We start from the raw sequence: 16,197 nt of genomic DNA, 5'->3' as shown, positions 1-16,197 counted from the left end.
GTGCTGGCCAGTCCTGTGAATGTGCCTTTGTTGCGCTGCTTATTTTTAGTATGAGGTCTAAACTGCTGTGAGGGCTGCTGGCCAGTGCTGAACTCCAGACCACACTGGTGTCCAGTAAACCCTGTAGTAAAGTCTGATTAAACACCACTCCTCAGTTAATCTAATGGTGAGTGTGGAGCTGGAGGACGATCCACTCAGACCCCCCCCCACCCCCCCTCCCTTCCCCTCTCCCTGCCAGAAGTTCACCAGCATCTGGTCCAGGCTCATTTTCCACACTGGGATCATTCCAGTGCCTCCGCTGATTCCAGGAAAACTAAATCAAAGCCAGGAATAGCCTTCACAGCGAGCTGGCTGTGCACACTCCCGGCCAGCCGTGCACACTCCCGGCCAGCCGTGCACACTCCTGGCCAGGGAGAGCAGAGGAGAAAAACAACCGCTCCGTCGCCTTGGAGTTAAATTGATGCATTTATTATAAATTATCAGCACAAAAAGAGAGGCATCGAAGGCGAGCAGTTGAAATCAACATTGTCTCAGTATTGAGGTGAGTGCTGGCAGGACAACAGTATGAAATGAATTCAGGTGGAGGGAAGGAAGATGAGAGCAGTTTTTATGAGCGTCCAGCTGGCCAAGCTTCCTCTCCCACCTCCTGTAAAAAAAACTTTAAATTATAGCACGACTGAAGTGGACTAAAGGTAAACATGCAGTACACTAAGCATAGATGCAGTAATGACACCGTTATAGGCAGTATCTGGTCAAGAGAGGCAACACATAAGCTGCGTTTCCATGACAGGTTTTTGCAAAATAAAAGCGACGTTTCTAAAACTTCAATAGACTACCATTGTGATTTGCAGGTGTTTCCACTGAATGGTGTGAAGCACATCAGCCGTAATTCTGGACAAATCTCGTCCAGCGAGACGCCACCTTGAGGAGGATGCAGGTACTAAACATTTTGCCATAAATCTGCATTTCCATGTTGTTTGCTGTCCACAATGGTTGTTAGGTTTTTTTCTTTCATTACTTGTAAAAAATATTCCGTCTCGTCCTCCATCCAATCATAACGCGCCATTTTCACTGGTCAGTCAACTGGTCACGTGACCCCAAATACGCAAATTAAGTGTTTCCATGACACTTTAGCGATATTCCTCTATATGGTGGAAAAACCACCTGACGAGAGCCTCAAAACCTTTCAGCCATGTTTGAGAGGTTTCTCCAGGCTGCGTGGTTTCCATCACCAGTTTTTATTACGGCCATATTTCGGTTTGGAACAATTCTAGGGGCCATGGAAACGCAGCCATGTGCACTTGTCTATTGGGCTGCAGTACAGACGCCTACCTGGAGAGGGTTGTAGTACAGTACACAGTTGCATGGTCATCACAAGCACACGTGTTGTGATGTTGGATGAACAACCCATGGAGAAATAGCACGACCTCGAAGATGCAGAGTTTTCTTCTTTAGCTTGGAGGACACTGGATTCTATCAACATCAAGATGCACTATTAAATGATAAAGTCCATGACAGGAAGTATACAGGGGTCTGTATGGGTTATCTCCAGGTACTCCAGCTTCCTGACGCAATCCAAAGGCATGCATGTGAGGGGATTTGGGACGTGCAAGTTGGCCATTGGTGTGAGTGTGAGGATGAATGGTTGCTCGTCTTTCTATGCAGTGATAAAGGTGATAAACTGGCGGCCGTCCAGGTCAGGCATGGACAAACTGTTTGACTGGTGGGGCCACAGTGGGTTGTAACATATGACAGAGGGGCCGAAGCAGCAGCAGATGGAGTGTTTTGGTGAGCCACCTCATCGGGAGGAGAAAATATATCATGGGATATATAGAAAACAAATCATGTCACTTTATGGTATTTAGCTCTTTATCAAAATGACTCGGAAAACACTGAGAAAATGAAATTAATAAAAATGAATTCCAGCTTTTATGACTTTCCGACTATTAACATCATTTCTTCAAGTTCATCGGGCCGGATTAAAAAGCATAATGGGCCGCATATGGCCCCCAGGCCGTAGTTTGCCCACGCCTGAACCAGGTGGCAATCCAACCTCTGCCTGACGACAGCAGGTGATTGGCTCCAGCTGAGTAGCAGAAGGTCAAAGGAGACGAAAACCAAACGAAGAGTCGGAGGAGCAGCGTGTAAACGCACAGAGAATAAACCTAGCGCTCTGGTTTGTGTTTTTTATTGTCAGAAACAGAATGAAATATGAGCTCATAGTTGACCTGAATGGAAACACATTAGTGAACAGCATCCTAGATGGAACAATAATTTATATCTTCCCACTTGCTTCCATTATCAGCCAAGCTCTTTGGTAAATGACAGCTCTACTGGCTCTACTGGTGCCACAGTGTTCAGAACCCGGTTGTGTTTCTTGTTCCTTGGTATTGACTGGCCTTTCCAAGCCTCTCTGCTGGTGCATACATGTAGAACAGGCACAGTGTCCAAGCACACAAGACAGAAAACTAAGATTCTTACTTCATCATTGACTTGAAACCAGCGACTAACATGTACTGCATTTGTACTGTGACTCGTACCCGCGTAAAAACTGCATCTAGGGTCATAAAAAACACGTTTCTTGTTGATATGCATGACATCGTGTTCAAGTGAGGTGTTGGTTGTAATAATTTCATCTCCGTGCGTATTGCTGCTTTGTTTTTATTGTGACAAAGCATCAAGACTAAAACGTCCCCACTTGGAATCACTTTTATTTTTATTATTATTATTTTCTGGCCCACTCATGCTTGTTTTTGACTGTTTGTCTTTCTGTCTCCATTGGCTGCAACTGTAATGGCAGATTAAAACAGACTGTGCTTAAAATGCTCCTCTGTGGTGTCTGATGTTTGATCATCAGAACCTGATGGTCTGACATGCCTGCGTAGGCATCCGCTGAAGGAAAGAGAACCGCTGTTGTCGAACATAAACCTGGTCAGAAAAATGTTGATGGATTAAATGTATCGATTAAAGTGCAGCTGCAACTTTGGTTCCAGCGAGTTGAAGAATTTGCACGTGAAACCAAACCAAAGACTCTTAAAGCCCAGAAGTGAAGTCATTAGAAGCCTGAAGCCGGTCACATCATCACGCTGGAGCTGAGCTGCCATCTCAAAGTGAGCCTGACACAAAGCCGTGCTAACAGGCCTCCAGAGGCAAGAGTACTGGACTGAAACACGCTTGCTCTGGCGGGTACTAATGCACCGCGTGTGTAGGATGCGGTGTTTGTCGTCATCAAAAAGGCTGATTAATACTGCGGCGTTGAAAACTTGCATTCAAATAAAAGTTGACTGGATTGACTTGCAATGAAAGAACTGCATCGCTCTCCCGTCCTCGGCTCGCTCTCGACACCGGCACAGGGTTTTTTTTTTTGTTTTGTTTTACAGCCAATCGACTGGCTCCTCCTCCAGAACATTCCCCGCTAATATGCAAAAACGACATCGTACGTCATCTGGTGTCCGTCGTCCCAAGCGTACAGCTTCTTGTCCAGCGGGCAGTAGGCCAGCTGCGAGGTGTGCGCGTGCGTGTTGACAAAGGCCAAGCTGGGCATGGTGTGCGTCAGCGTGTGCGTGTCGAAGGCGTACGTCACGTTAGCGTAGTGACGCTCCATGCTGTCCACTGCGTACAGCACGCCACAGACCAGGAAGCTGTTCCCGTAGAGGCCGCGGCGGAGCCCGGTGCGGAAGCTCTGGATGGGCTGCAGGTCCCGCGGGCTGACTTGGGTGAGGAGGACCACCTCCTGGTGGAAGCCCTCGGTGTCCAGGGCAGGGTAGAGGACCCACAGGCCCGACTCATCCACGGCAAACTGCACCTGGAAAGAGACGTCCGAGCATTCCTGTTTGATAGGCCACCAAGCCAACTGCTTCCAAACCCCACCGAGAAAAATGCAGCGGGAAAAATGTTGTGTTTGTTTGTCTTTTCGCTTCGGTGAGCACCAACCGACGAGGGATAAGTGTTGTGGTCCAGACGGCACCGGCCGAGACAAAGACCCTATCGAGACCAGAGAGCATCGAGACCCAGAGCAGACCAAGACTGAATATATCCAAGAAGAATAGCAACAAAACAGAAAGAAATGACCAGCAGCTTTTTGAAATCCCAGTTTGCTTCTAAATGGTGCAGCAGCATCTCTGTCCAGCAAAGTGGCTTTCAATCAGTTTCTTCAACGTTTTGCTGCTTTGCCAACTATTTTCAACCATTTTCAAAAAAAACAACTTTTGCTTCATATAATTAAAAAATGAACTCACTAGGAATGAGGAGCAGGGTGTCACTCTGGGTCTGCCTTTTTCCCCTATTATTATTGTAATTTATTTAATGTAAGTATGCATGGTGTATTCAGGAGTGTAGCCTTTGCTCTACAGGCACTTCATTATGTTTTTTTTAAAGACTATTAGTGTCTTTACACTGACTCAGGGAAACGCACAAGAATTCCAATGACAATAATTGATCATTTTAACCTGTTATTAACTTGTGCAAATGCCAATAAATCTTCTATCTATTCTCATCGGCATTTCAGACAGAGGAAAGGTCCAGCACTAGGAGCCTTTAAGGACAAACCAGTAAAGGCTTAGCAATACAGTTGAAATGCAGAGCATTCAGGGTCTGCTTGGTCTTCTTTCTCTTCTTCCTGGTTCCTGCGCTGGTTTCAATACAACACGAGCAGGCTTTGGACACGTTGGCTTGTGTTCTCCAGCCTTGCAAACCCACCCTATTATTTTACACCACTTTGATTGCTCACACAGCGGAGTGGAGCCATTAGCAGTCATTATGAAATTCCTCTTTCTATAGCCAGACTTCTTCAACTAGCAGCGGCGCCGCAGAGTTCCCACACAGACCATATCAGTTTTGAATGCGGGGCCGTCGGGCTTATCTCGCTCGCTGTTTGGCTCAGAGAACTCCATCATCTGCATAAACGCTCTGGGAATGTTCTTCTAATGGGACCACCAGACTTTTCTGTTCCAGATTTCCATGCAAAACAGGGAAACGCGGGCAAACTGCAGCTGCCTTACGTGATGTGAGCTGAACAAACCAAACAGCGCTTCTCCACTATTTTGTCCCCTTGAACTCTTTCATGACTCGTGCGGGTGTTTTTCTCTCCCTCGCTGTGAAGAGACAAAGAGTCCCGAGCGTATTGTACATTCCATCTCTCCCAGCTTTGACTGGGATGCAGTCGCTTTGGTGAGCGGCAGCGGGCTCTTACCTCAGACTGGGGGTGGTGGGCTTGCTCCTCCAGCAGGGAATCGTGCAGAGTGGTCCAGGCGCCAACGTATCTGTGCCTCAGGTCGTATCTGATGATGTCCCTGCTGAAGGCGCGGTTGTAGAAGAAAGCTCCGTTGTAGACCACGTGGCCAGTTCCAGTGAAGCTGTAGGGCAGCTTGTATGAATTGCTTGGCTGACCTGCACAGGGAGAGCACACCACAGACAGTTGCAGCAGTTCAGTTTGACTCTATCGGACAAATCAAAGTCCACATGAAGTTGGACGTGAAGTGAGACAGCGAACATTTAGCAAAGAAGCTACGTTCAGGAATGTTGTCCACTTGAGTGAATGGAATTCAAACACACCCACACACACACACACACACATTTGCTTTCTCAGACTTCTGCTTTTTCAACCACATTTTGCAAACTTTGTCACAAGAAGACAATTAGATTTTTTTTTGTTTGTTTCCTGCATTTGGGGCCAACCGCTACCAAAGCGTGACACTGAAAGGTTCTGCATTATTAGCACTGGATAAAGTGGCCTATTCCAACTGTCATCAGGCGCAGGCGGGGTCGCACCCTGGACCAGTCAGCAGTCTCGGGTGAAAACTGTGTGAAGGAGGGAGCAGGATCCCAACATACAACTTGTGGTGCACCTTGAGGCGTTGCCACTCGCTCACAAACTCTAATTAGCAAACCATCTTCGTGCATTACCCCGGAAACCAAGATGTTTAATTCTCAAATATCATGTGTAACAATATCAGATGCTTGGGAAGATCAAAGGAAGGATAATTAATGGTCTTCCAAAGAGACTCACCCACACTTGGATGCATCACTCATTAGTTTATCTACATTTCAAAAAGAGACAAACTGGACCGAAGATTTTTGCATTTTTGTTGATTCTTTCATTTTCTTTCAGAAACTATTTGCTTCTACACCAACAACAAAATCCGCATTTCAAATCTCACCAACGGTTTCAAGTCGCTGCATCAACTGCAGCTACACAAATAAGATGCAATGTGTAATATCAACGTCATGCGTTTTACCCGCAAAAAAAAAAACCAACATGCGCACCTGATTTGAAAGTCTGCAAGTCTCTGAACTCTTGCAGGTTGCTGCCATAGTGACCGTTGGTCAGGTAGATGACGCTGCCATGACCACGGGCGTCTCTCATCCAGGCTCCGTCTCTCAGGCCGTAGAAGTTCTGCTGGACCGGTTCAGATATGCTGGCTAATGTGTCTTTGCACACTCCTGCAAAAAACAAAACACATGGACAGAGTCAATTGTACGTCAATTTTAGCTGAACCAGACTATGACGTTTGTCCAGCTGTTGTTTTCTTTTTTTTGTCAATCAATCAGTCAACTTTTATTTGTACAGCGCCAAATCACAACCAAAGGCGACTCAATGCAGTCAGAGGGAAAAACTAACTGGGCCCCTCCAGAGCAGCAGGGGGCGACAGTGGGCAGGAAGAACTCCCCCGGTGGGAAGAAACCTGAAGCAGATCCAGACTCCAGAGGTCAGAGGTCATCTGCTTTGACCAGTTAGGGTGAGAAATACAACAAATGTCGAGAGAGAAAGAGAGAGAGGGAAATAGAAGAAGCCAGAGCGGCAGAGCGGACAGAGTGAGTTGCAGGGCGGACAAAAGTTTGTTCTTTCATTTTCATGACTATTGACAATGTAGATTGTCACTCAAGGCATCAAAGCTATGAACGAACACGTATGGAATATGTATTCAACAAAAAAGTGTGAAATTACTCCAAAAAGTTTTTAGAAATTTAGATGACGTAGAATAGCCACCCTTCATATGAAATATGAATAACATCACATATTTAGGTATTGAACATTTTTTTCTTTTCAGGCTTCTGTGCCTACCAGGCCTCTTTGTGGTCTTTGCTTGATCCTCTGGCCTCTCTGTCCAGCTGAGGCGGCTCCTGGGCAGCGGCACAGACTTTCCTGAGAGCGAGCCATCGGTGGGTGCGCCAATATTGGTCTCCGAAGGTACTGTGGTGTGTTGATTTGAACTGGGTGGAATTGTAGTGCGTGGTTGGGTAGCAGACGCCGAGGGGCTCGTTGCTGCTGTTGGTGCTGCTGTTGGTGCTGCTGTTGGTGCTGCTGTTGGTGCTGCTGTTGTTTCCTCTGCTATGGCAACAGCTGTACTTGTTGGTCTGGTGGTGGTGGGACTTGATGCGGTTGCAGCTGTGGTTTCTTGGATGGTTGAAGGGGCTGCTGTGGACCGCTGGGTGGGCTCATGTGCTCTCGGGGTCGGGTCTTTAGTGGCTGGAGGCTGGGAGGGCGGTGCAGCCGCTGGAAAGACACAGAAAGAGAATCTTAGTTTACGTCTCAATTCGTTTTGTAGTCCAAGACCAGAGAGTGTCGAGATGGAGACCAGACCAAGACATTTGGAGTTGGAGACCAAGACAAGACCAAGACTTTCTATAAAATGACCAGTATCTATTTTTAAATTCCAGTTTGCTTCTAAGTGGAACAGCAACATCTCTTTTCAGCAAGGTGTCTTAATAATTTCCTTTAACATTTTGCTGCTTTGCCAATTATTTTCAAGCATTTTCAAAAAACAACTTTGCTTCATAAAATGAAAAAAAATCAATGAACTCGGAATAAGGGTTAGGGTGTCACTCTGGGTGTCACCAACAGAGCGTAAAACAGCAGCAGCTGGATTCCTTTCTGTTGTTATCGTGTTATTACACGATAATAACAGTCTCCACTGGTCTGGATCAAAAATCCCCAGTCCCACTCCGTCCAGTCCGAGACTGTGACCAGACCCAGTAAAAATGCCTCGACGACACCAAGACCCTTAAAGAGTGGTCTGGAGACCAGGACCAACCTCCAGAACTACAACACGAGTCTCAATAGAGAAAAGAAAATGCGTCAATACGTGGTAAAATCCAAACAAAGGAGGATTGATGTGTTTTGTCATTTCCTCCTCCTACATGCTTGGCTCATTTTTGAATAATTTAATGAATGAGTCATTTGAACTACGTTTTTCTTTTCTTTTCACGCTGGCGTCCTCCTCTTCTTCGATGTCCCTCTCCTCTTCGGCCTTGTAGAAGGTCACGCCCCTGATAACCACGCCGCTCTTCTCTTTGACTGGCGTCTTTGGCCTCATCTTGTCCTCCACTGATTTTTGGGCTGCCGTCTTGTTCCTGGTTGGCTCTTCAAGGCCGTCTCGCTGGGGATTCAGCTTCAGCTGGGCGTCGTATTTTTTCTGTAATAAACACAAACTTTTGTGTTGTTCAAACATTTAAGTGCACTTTGATATAAAGTTCACTGGTGGCTCAGGGACAAGCTCCTGCCCCTGGTGGCCAACCTAACACGCACAGTCCATTTAGTGCGTAAGGCAGGGGTCCCCAAACTACACACATCCAGCCCGCTGCGTGTCTCTGTCCGGCCCGCGTGAAGGCAGTCATAATCCCCCCCCCCGCCGCCACATAACTTTGCCGACACGTTAGCGTAGCGCGACAGCAATAGCGCGCTCCCGCTCCCGTTCCCCCGCTCAACAAAGGCGTTAGCGCTATTTGAAACCTGCACACACACACCCCGCAACCCCCCCCCCCGTCAACGAACCATGGCCCGCCGACATGATGCAGTTCCGTCATGTGGCCCATTGCTAAAAAAGTTTGGAGACCACTGGCGTAAGGCTTCATTAATATGGATGTGTTATTGATGGATCGCTTTATAATGAATATTTTCTTCATGAATTGATGTTAATCTTTACCTACCTGTTTGTCAGCGTAGGCAGCCGCTCGGCTTTTTTGCACCGGGCCCTCCAAGTCGTTGACTTTCTTTTTCTTCTGCTGTGTCTTCTTCTCCTTTTCTTTTGCTTTCTCCTTCATGCGTTCTTTCTCTCTCGCTCTCTCAGTGAAATTGCGAGCCATAGCCTGGACAGCCCGAAATGAAAGAAGAGCAGGATTCACAACGCCAGTCTCAACCGACTAAAGCATGAAATGCACAGAATGAGACGCATGGAAAAAAATATATAATGAAAACAAATCATTGGAAGATTACATCTATTTCTCACCGAATGAATGTTGAAGTCGTGGAAAGTGATTGGCCGTATTGGAAACTGCTAGATTTGGTGTTATTATTTTGAAATATGTTTAACAACACTATTGTCATTATCCTTGTGTCACTGCAATGCCAATAAAGCTCTATTCCTATTCCTATGTTACAGTTCACAGATTTATTTTCCTTTGTATGGTGTCATTGAGTGTCCAGAAACAACTGACTATATCAGCTGAAGAGGAACATGACATTGTCCACAGCTGAGCCCAATCCAACACTGCTCCAAACTTCGCGTTCAAATCACCAGTCAAAAAACTCAGCAGCTCAAAACTCCCTTTAAAGTCCAAAGAAATACAATGTCCAATTCCTTTATGCATGTTATACTGTATACTTTAATATGCTAATAAGCCAAAACCTTTGATTTGTAGTGCTTGGCATCACTTCCTGTCTTACACTGTTCCGACTTTATGTGGTTACTTTGCACCAAAGCGCAGAGAAAAATCCCTCCTATGTGGGAAACATTCTTGGTGGTGGATCTGACTCTGGTTATATACCAGAGCCAGCAGTTCCACCACCACCATTTAGTGTGTGTGTGTGTGTGTGTGTGTGTGTGTGTGTGTGTGTTTGTGTGTGTTCACCTTTTCCATGTTGTCCACTCTGGTCAGCAGCTTGGTGGTGACAGACTGCAGCTTCAACAGGTCCATCCCATACAGTGAACCCTCCAACAGGTCCATGATGGTTGCCAACTGAATTGGAGAAACATCGCAGAGGGAAATTACACAGAGTTTGGCCAAGAGAGAAGAACTCGTCAGGAAAACATCTTCCAAAAGCCTGTTGTCACTGAAATGATTCAAGAGCAGGCAGTTAAAACCAGTTAAAAACGTTTTTAACTGGTTTTGTTCCTATACATTTCTTTCTAAGTCTGGATACGTGTTCCTTTGGAAAACATAAAATTAAGTGTGGGGTCCCCCAAGGGTCAACTCTAGGTCCGGTACTTTTTCATCTTGACATGCTTCCTCTTGGGGACGTCATCGGGAGACACGGTGTCTGCTTCCACTGTATGCTGACGATACACGGCTTTACATTGCCGTGTCTCCCGATGACACAGGGCCCTTTTAGAATGTATTTTAGATACCAAGTCATGGATGGCAGAGAGTTTCCCACAACTCAATCAGGACAAAACAGAGGTTTTAGTTATTGGTCCCGACGGCAAGAGAGAGAAACTTTTATCAAAACGTCGCAATTTTAAACCAAAAAAGAAACTGGGCGTCATTTTTGACTCTGAGCTTAGTTTTAATCCGCATATTAAAAACGTCACAAAGACGGGTTTTTATCATCTCATGATGATAATGATAACCTGTGTATGTTTGGGAGGAGGGGATGGGTTTTAATTGACTGCAGCACTTCAGTTAAATGCGGCTTTTAATCTTTATTTTCACTTTACTTGTCATTTTTACGAAGCACCTTGGGTTGCATGAATGTATGAAAGGTGCTATACAAAGAAACTGATTTGATTTGATCTAGAATTAGTTTCTATTCTAGGTGTGTGTGTGTGTGTGTGTGTGTGTGTGTCTACCTTGATGTCGTCTTTGCTGGCCTCCTGCAGTTTCTTCAGCCTGTACTCTCCCTCACAGGGGTTGACGGCTGAGGGCGGCGCCGTGCACACGCACTTCTTGCAGTCGCTTCCCTTGGTGACGGTCTCCACGGTGTAATAGTCCTGCACTGGTGCCCGCTCGCCACTCTCATGCATGTGGCTACAGTCAGCACGCCTCATGGGCCGCACGATGCAGCGGCACACGCAGTCAGAGCCAGATGAGACGGTCTTGACCTTGTCATAATCCCCCAGCAGCTGGAAGACAGGGCGGCTTTGTTTGAGCACTCATTCAACACAATGAGGTGTTAAACAGAAACTGTTGCTTTTGAAAATATATATATATATTTTTTAGATTTGCTGAATTTAAAATCTTCTGGGAAAAAGTTTCCCTGTGGATTTGAGAGGAATCAAGTGGCCCCAATTTTGAGATTTTTGCACATTTAAAGCCATTATAGTTCAAACTTGGAGAATAATCAACCATCTTAAATGATGAAGGACACAATGCAACTTTAAAGTCTTGATTCTAGCGATATAAACAGTCTGACAGCAAGAAGGCCGGAGGGTGAACCAAGTCAAGCTTGCACCTTCTCACTGTGTCTGCCTGAGTTCATGACGGCTACTGTGGCTTCCTTCCCACAGCACAGAGGCATGACACATCACACTGATTGAGGCTTCTAAAGAGGGTTAGGCCTAGGGTGTGTACACAGTGGATGATAGATAGATTAAGCATAATCAAATACAGTAATACATTTAAAAAAAAAAATTAAAGATGTTTTTTCCAAAAATAATAAATGAGAAAGTGTTCTATAGCATTCCCTGTTGGCTCCCAGTGAGCTGCGGGTAGAGGAGGACAAGTGGAGGTGGAGGTGGAGGAGGAGGAGGAGGAGGAGAGCAGGAGGGAGGAGAGGAGGAGGCTGCAGGCGTTTACAAACAGGCACATTTTGGTTTGGAGCAGAGAGGGAGGGACATTACATAACCTACCACCAGACAGATGCAAATGGCTGTGTACACACACACACACACACACACACACACACACACACACACACACAGTTTGAGTTCAGCTTCTAAAAAACGTGATGGTTGGAGGAACCAAGGCGCAGGCCTGGGATTTGAAGTGAAACTTAACAAACTTGGAGGCCGTGTCACTTCATCTCTTTCTCACATTGGACGTGATGACGTCATCACCTGAAGGTTTGCCGTGAACTAATGAGAGACACTGCACTTTGTGGTTTGATCTTCATAAAAGAGCGAGGGTAAAAAATTCATGATGCAATCAGAAAATGACTTTAAACAAACAGGGTTAAATAACTGTCGGCTTCTTCTGAAGTTCTGATGTAGCTTCACACCCTTTGCACAACATCCAGTCCTGGTCCAGTCCAAAGCTGCCCTGCATGCTGAGCAGCGTTTGGATCCAGGGTCTAGAGTCTAGACCCTGGATCCAGACTCCAGATGACTGCAATGTGTCTCCACCTTCTCCCCGTCAGAGGGCGCTCACCTGGCTGATGATGCTGCCCTGCAGGTCGGGCTCTTCCTCCAGCGGCGCCGCCGTGGGCGCACCATGGGTCGGGCTTCTCTGCGGACTTTGCGTCCCCGCTTCCCGCTTCACACCCACCACCTCCACCGCGGCAGCACCAGCCGGGGAGGGAGACGCACCGCTCGGTGGCGTCGTCACCGCGCCTTGATGCGACTCCTGCGCGCCGCAGAGCAGCAGCAACAGCAGCAGCAGCAGCCACGGCAGGCGCCTCATGTCCGCAGAGAAACAGCTGAGCGCTGTGAAGAAGAAGAAGAAGAAGAAGAAGAAGAAGAAGAAGAAGAAGAAGAAGAAGAAGAAAAAAGAAAGTGTCCGAGCCGAGACTGGCTGACAGGGTCCAAATCGGGCTCCGACTCCCAGAGAGTCTTAAGTGGAAAAACACAGTGCAACTCAGAGACGCCTCGCACGGCGCGCCACGCGTCTCTGCAGCCTCATGAACGCAGGAGAAAGTCTGGGACACAGTCAAGCAGAGTCCGCTTTAATCAGCAGGAGGAGAACAGAGAGAGAGAGAGAGAGAGAGAGAGAGAGAGAGAGAGAGAGAGAGAGAGAGAGGAGGAATGAATGAAGGACGAGGAGGCGCTGAGAGGAGGAAGAAGCTCCGTGCGTCGTCGGTGGGCTGGGCAACAGACCTCCTCACATGGCACACACACACACACACACACACACACACACACACGCACGCACGCAAGCACACGCCACCCTGCAAGACCACCAGCACAGCAGGACAGACACACAGGGAGTTTTTGCTGCTACCAGACACAAAGCATCAGTGAAACAGGCAACTGAGTTTGAAATAACTGTACTGCAGCCTCATGGATGCATAAAAGCAACCGTGTATGTATATAAAGTTTTCTTCAATTAGTGGCTAATGTTTGAAGCATGATGATAAAGAGAAGAAGAAGAAGAAGAAGAATAAGAATAAGAAGAAGCCCTCATTAATCCCACATTGGGGAAATGTACATAATTACAGCAACCATACAGTAGAATGGAGATTATATTGATTAAAAAGAAATAAAGAAATAAAATACAATATTTATAGACTAAGAAGGAACAGATTATATCAATACGACGTGACAGTGACGAGCTGTTTCAGTTGTTGTGCACAATGTTGTGCACTTCTGTCATGGATGAACTTTCATGTTGGTGGTTTGGAATCTCATTCAGTTTAGTCAGTGTGTGTTTTCCAAGGCTGTGACTTTGCTGCACTTTACTGACCTGCTTGCATTTAGTGTTGTGGCAGAAATGGAGTCTTCGCTGAACTACAACCAGAGTCTGTCTAGAAGGCAACCAGTCGCACAGAGCATCGTGCAGAAGTGAGAGCACAGGATGAGAGTCAGCGCAGCTCTTCTGGAAGCACACAAGAGGGGCCGATTACTTGAGATCAATCAATCAATCAGCATTCATTGATAGAAAGTGAAACATAAAGTACTGAACAGCTGAGATAGGTAGAGGAATGCAGCAGATTGGCAACGCAGTGTTTGACTGTCAGTAGATGTTGTCACTCCATCTACTGTTTATTGTAACGGTTCAATAATTAACTGCTCAGTCTACGTCACAATCAATCAATCAATCAATCAATCAATCAATCAATGGACTCTATTAGTAAAGCACTACATCACATCTAAAGGCACCTGGAAGAAAAACCAACGGATGAAAACTGATTTCTTCACAATTGTCCTGTGACCTCCTCAGTAGGACTCAGTGAAGCCACAGCCATCAAGTGAGAGGTGTGTTCTGAACGTTACTATGAGTCGCAGCACGGCCGGCTAGAGTAGAAAAACACAACGGCAACAGAAGCAAAGCAGTTGAACGCATCAGAAAGTTTGGCATATCAGAGTCTTTACTAAAAAAAACCCATTGGAAGCTGAGCAAAGCCAACATTAAGAACTCATAGTACAACAGAAACTACACATTTATTGTCACTATCACTGGTGGAAGTCAACAGCAGAGCAATCTGAAAAGAGAAAATGAAACAAGCAAAATAAAAGTCTTTGTTCATTATTTCATTCAGATTTTGAGTTCCCATTAATAATAGACATTTAAATGGAGGTAGTTAGATGGTAGTTTATAAGAGTTGCTATCTGGTTACATGATCAAGTGGTCGTGTCATCATGTGCAGTATTCAAGATTGTGTCATTGTGCGTCTGTCAGTGGTGACCTGTCTGTGCAAAGCAGAAGTTTCAGACACCGATGTACAACAGCAGGTGTTGAGGTCTTACCTCAGTAAAAACTCTTTGGTTGCAGTTTGTGTTCAAATAATAATAATAATACATTTAATTCATAGGTAGATCAGCCCCTCAGTGTATTGATGGATTGATTGATTGATTGATTGATTGCGACAGTGTTTCTTACTGCCGTGGGAACAAACAGAAAAGTTGTTGTTGTTTTTTAACTTTGATCACTGTGCAGTGAAAACGTGTCGACCGACTGACCTGTTTCAATGTTCCCCAGCAGATGGCCCCGCTAGCAGAGCCGTGACACTTTCCGTTTGTGAGTTGACAGTTGTGACAGACCCCCCCCGACCCCCCCACCCCCGCCTTAACCTCTATCTTCTGACAGTCCCGCCCATCTCACCGCAGAGTGGCTCGCCAGAAACAGAGGAAATGAATTAGCAGCAGAGCCTGGTGGCAGTGGCAGCTGCAGCAGCAGCAGCAGCAGCAGCAGTAGAGTGAAGCTCACACATGATCAGAGGCTGGGCTTCACGAACACCACCAACCCTGTGAACATCTGAGAGGAACGGGCCGAGACATCGCGCACAATGGGAGCTTCTTCCTCCGGCCTGCTGGATGAGGCCAAAATGGCCAACATCAAAGGTAAAATGATGAAGACTCTGTCTGTCTGTTCCGCACATGATGAGGATGTTTTGGTGGTGAGAGAACCACAGAGTGCCGAGGGCGAGCAGCGAGGACGACGCCAACTGATTACTCAAGTTCCCGCCGCTTGTTTCCCACATCCACGCAGAAATGCACTCTGACTCTGCTACACTGACCTCAGCAATCTTAGTTTTCACCGTTATTTCACCTTCATCAGCCTCAATCAGCCTCAAATGGGACTTTTGAAGGGTTCAGTCAGTACTTTTATGCTTTCATCACATTATTTTTAGACAGTCACCAACGATCCTATTCATTTCTACTGACCCCACTTGAGCCAAATTAGGGATTATTAGCTATATTGCATGGAGCTGTTGTCTCCCCATCTTCTGTTTATTGTAACGGTTCAATAATTAACTGCTCAGTCTACGTCACAATCAATCAATCAATCAATCAATCAATCAATCAATGGACTCTATTAGTAAAGCACTACATCACATCTAAAGGCACCTGGAAGAAAAACCAACGGATGAAAACTGATTTCTTCGCAATTGTCCTGTGACCTCCTCAGTAGGAATCGGCTGGGGGCCACAACATGACAGTTAGGAGACTGAGCTTCACACAGTGACACCACACAGTGACACCACACAGTGACACCGTGTTGCACTTCAGTCATTTCACACACAAAGTGTCTGCGCTACAGAGAATGAACTTTATACGACGACGGCGGTGAGAAAAGCAAAGGCAAAAAGCAGCATGGAGTCTGGTGCACGTCGCTCCACAGCGCCATCAGTAGTATGCATTCCATACGTTATCAGCACTGTCACATCCTGTCACTAATCTCCACTGTAAACGCACAACTAATTACAGTCATTTTCAACAATTACATTACAGTTGTCTGATCTTTCTCTCTCTCTCCCTCTCTCTTCCTCTCCCTCTTCCTCTCTCCCTCCCTCTCTCTTTCTCGCCCTCCCTCTGTCTCTTTCTCTCTCTCTCTCTTCCTCTCCCTCTTCCTCTCCCTCTGTCTCTTCCTCTCTCTCCCCCTCTC

General features: G+C 46.3%; 2 protein-coding genes across 6 annotated transcripts in view; one reads left to right on the top strand and one right to left on the bottom strand.

Annotated features, from left to right (window-relative positions):
- Window positions 1–446: 446 nt before the first annotated feature.
- Window positions 447–12,870, bottom strand: olfml2bb (olfactomedin-like 2Bb). The gene is made up of 9 exons (XM_076031315.1): window positions 12,304–12,870; window positions 10,788–11,060; window positions 9,850–9,957; window positions 8,929–9,087; window positions 8,189–8,414; window positions 7,064–7,495; window positions 6,265–6,441; window positions 5,192–5,388; window positions 447–3,805 (listed from the first exon to the last, which is right to left on the bottom strand). Exons 1-9 carry the CDS (start codon window positions 12,553–12,555, stop codon window positions 3,416–3,418), a joined length of 2,214 nt encoding a protein of 737 aa, XP_075887430.1. The 5' UTR covers window positions 12,556–12,870; the 3' UTR covers window positions 447–3,415.
- Window positions 12,871–14,995: 2,125 nt separating this feature from the next.
- Window positions 14,996–16,197, top strand: part of LOC142891636 (protein Niban 1-like) — a 10,607-nt gene continuing 9,405 nt past the window's right edge. For all 5 annotated transcript variants that reach the window (XM_076031309.1, XM_076031312.1, XM_076031311.1 and 2 more), the window contains exon 1: window positions 14,996–15,152. In XM_076031309.1, coding sequence (XP_075887424.1) covers window positions 15,098–15,152 — 55 coding nt within the window. In that variant the 5' untranslated portion in view covers window positions 14,996–15,097. The remainder of the gene's footprint in view (window positions 15,153–16,197) is intronic.

Source organism: Nelusetta ayraudi, unplaced genomic scaffold (assembly GCF_046127955.1).
Source record: "Nelusetta ayraudi isolate G7.1 ecotype Tasmania unplaced genomic scaffold, CSIRO-AGI_Nayr_v1 ptg000033l, whole genome shotgun sequence".
Lineage (NCBI taxonomy): Eukaryota > Metazoa > Chordata > Actinopteri > Tetraodontiformes > Monacanthidae > Nelusetta > Nelusetta ayraudi.
Note: the sequence above shows the minus strand (reverse complement) of the source record. Positions and strands in the feature narration are given on the sequence as shown.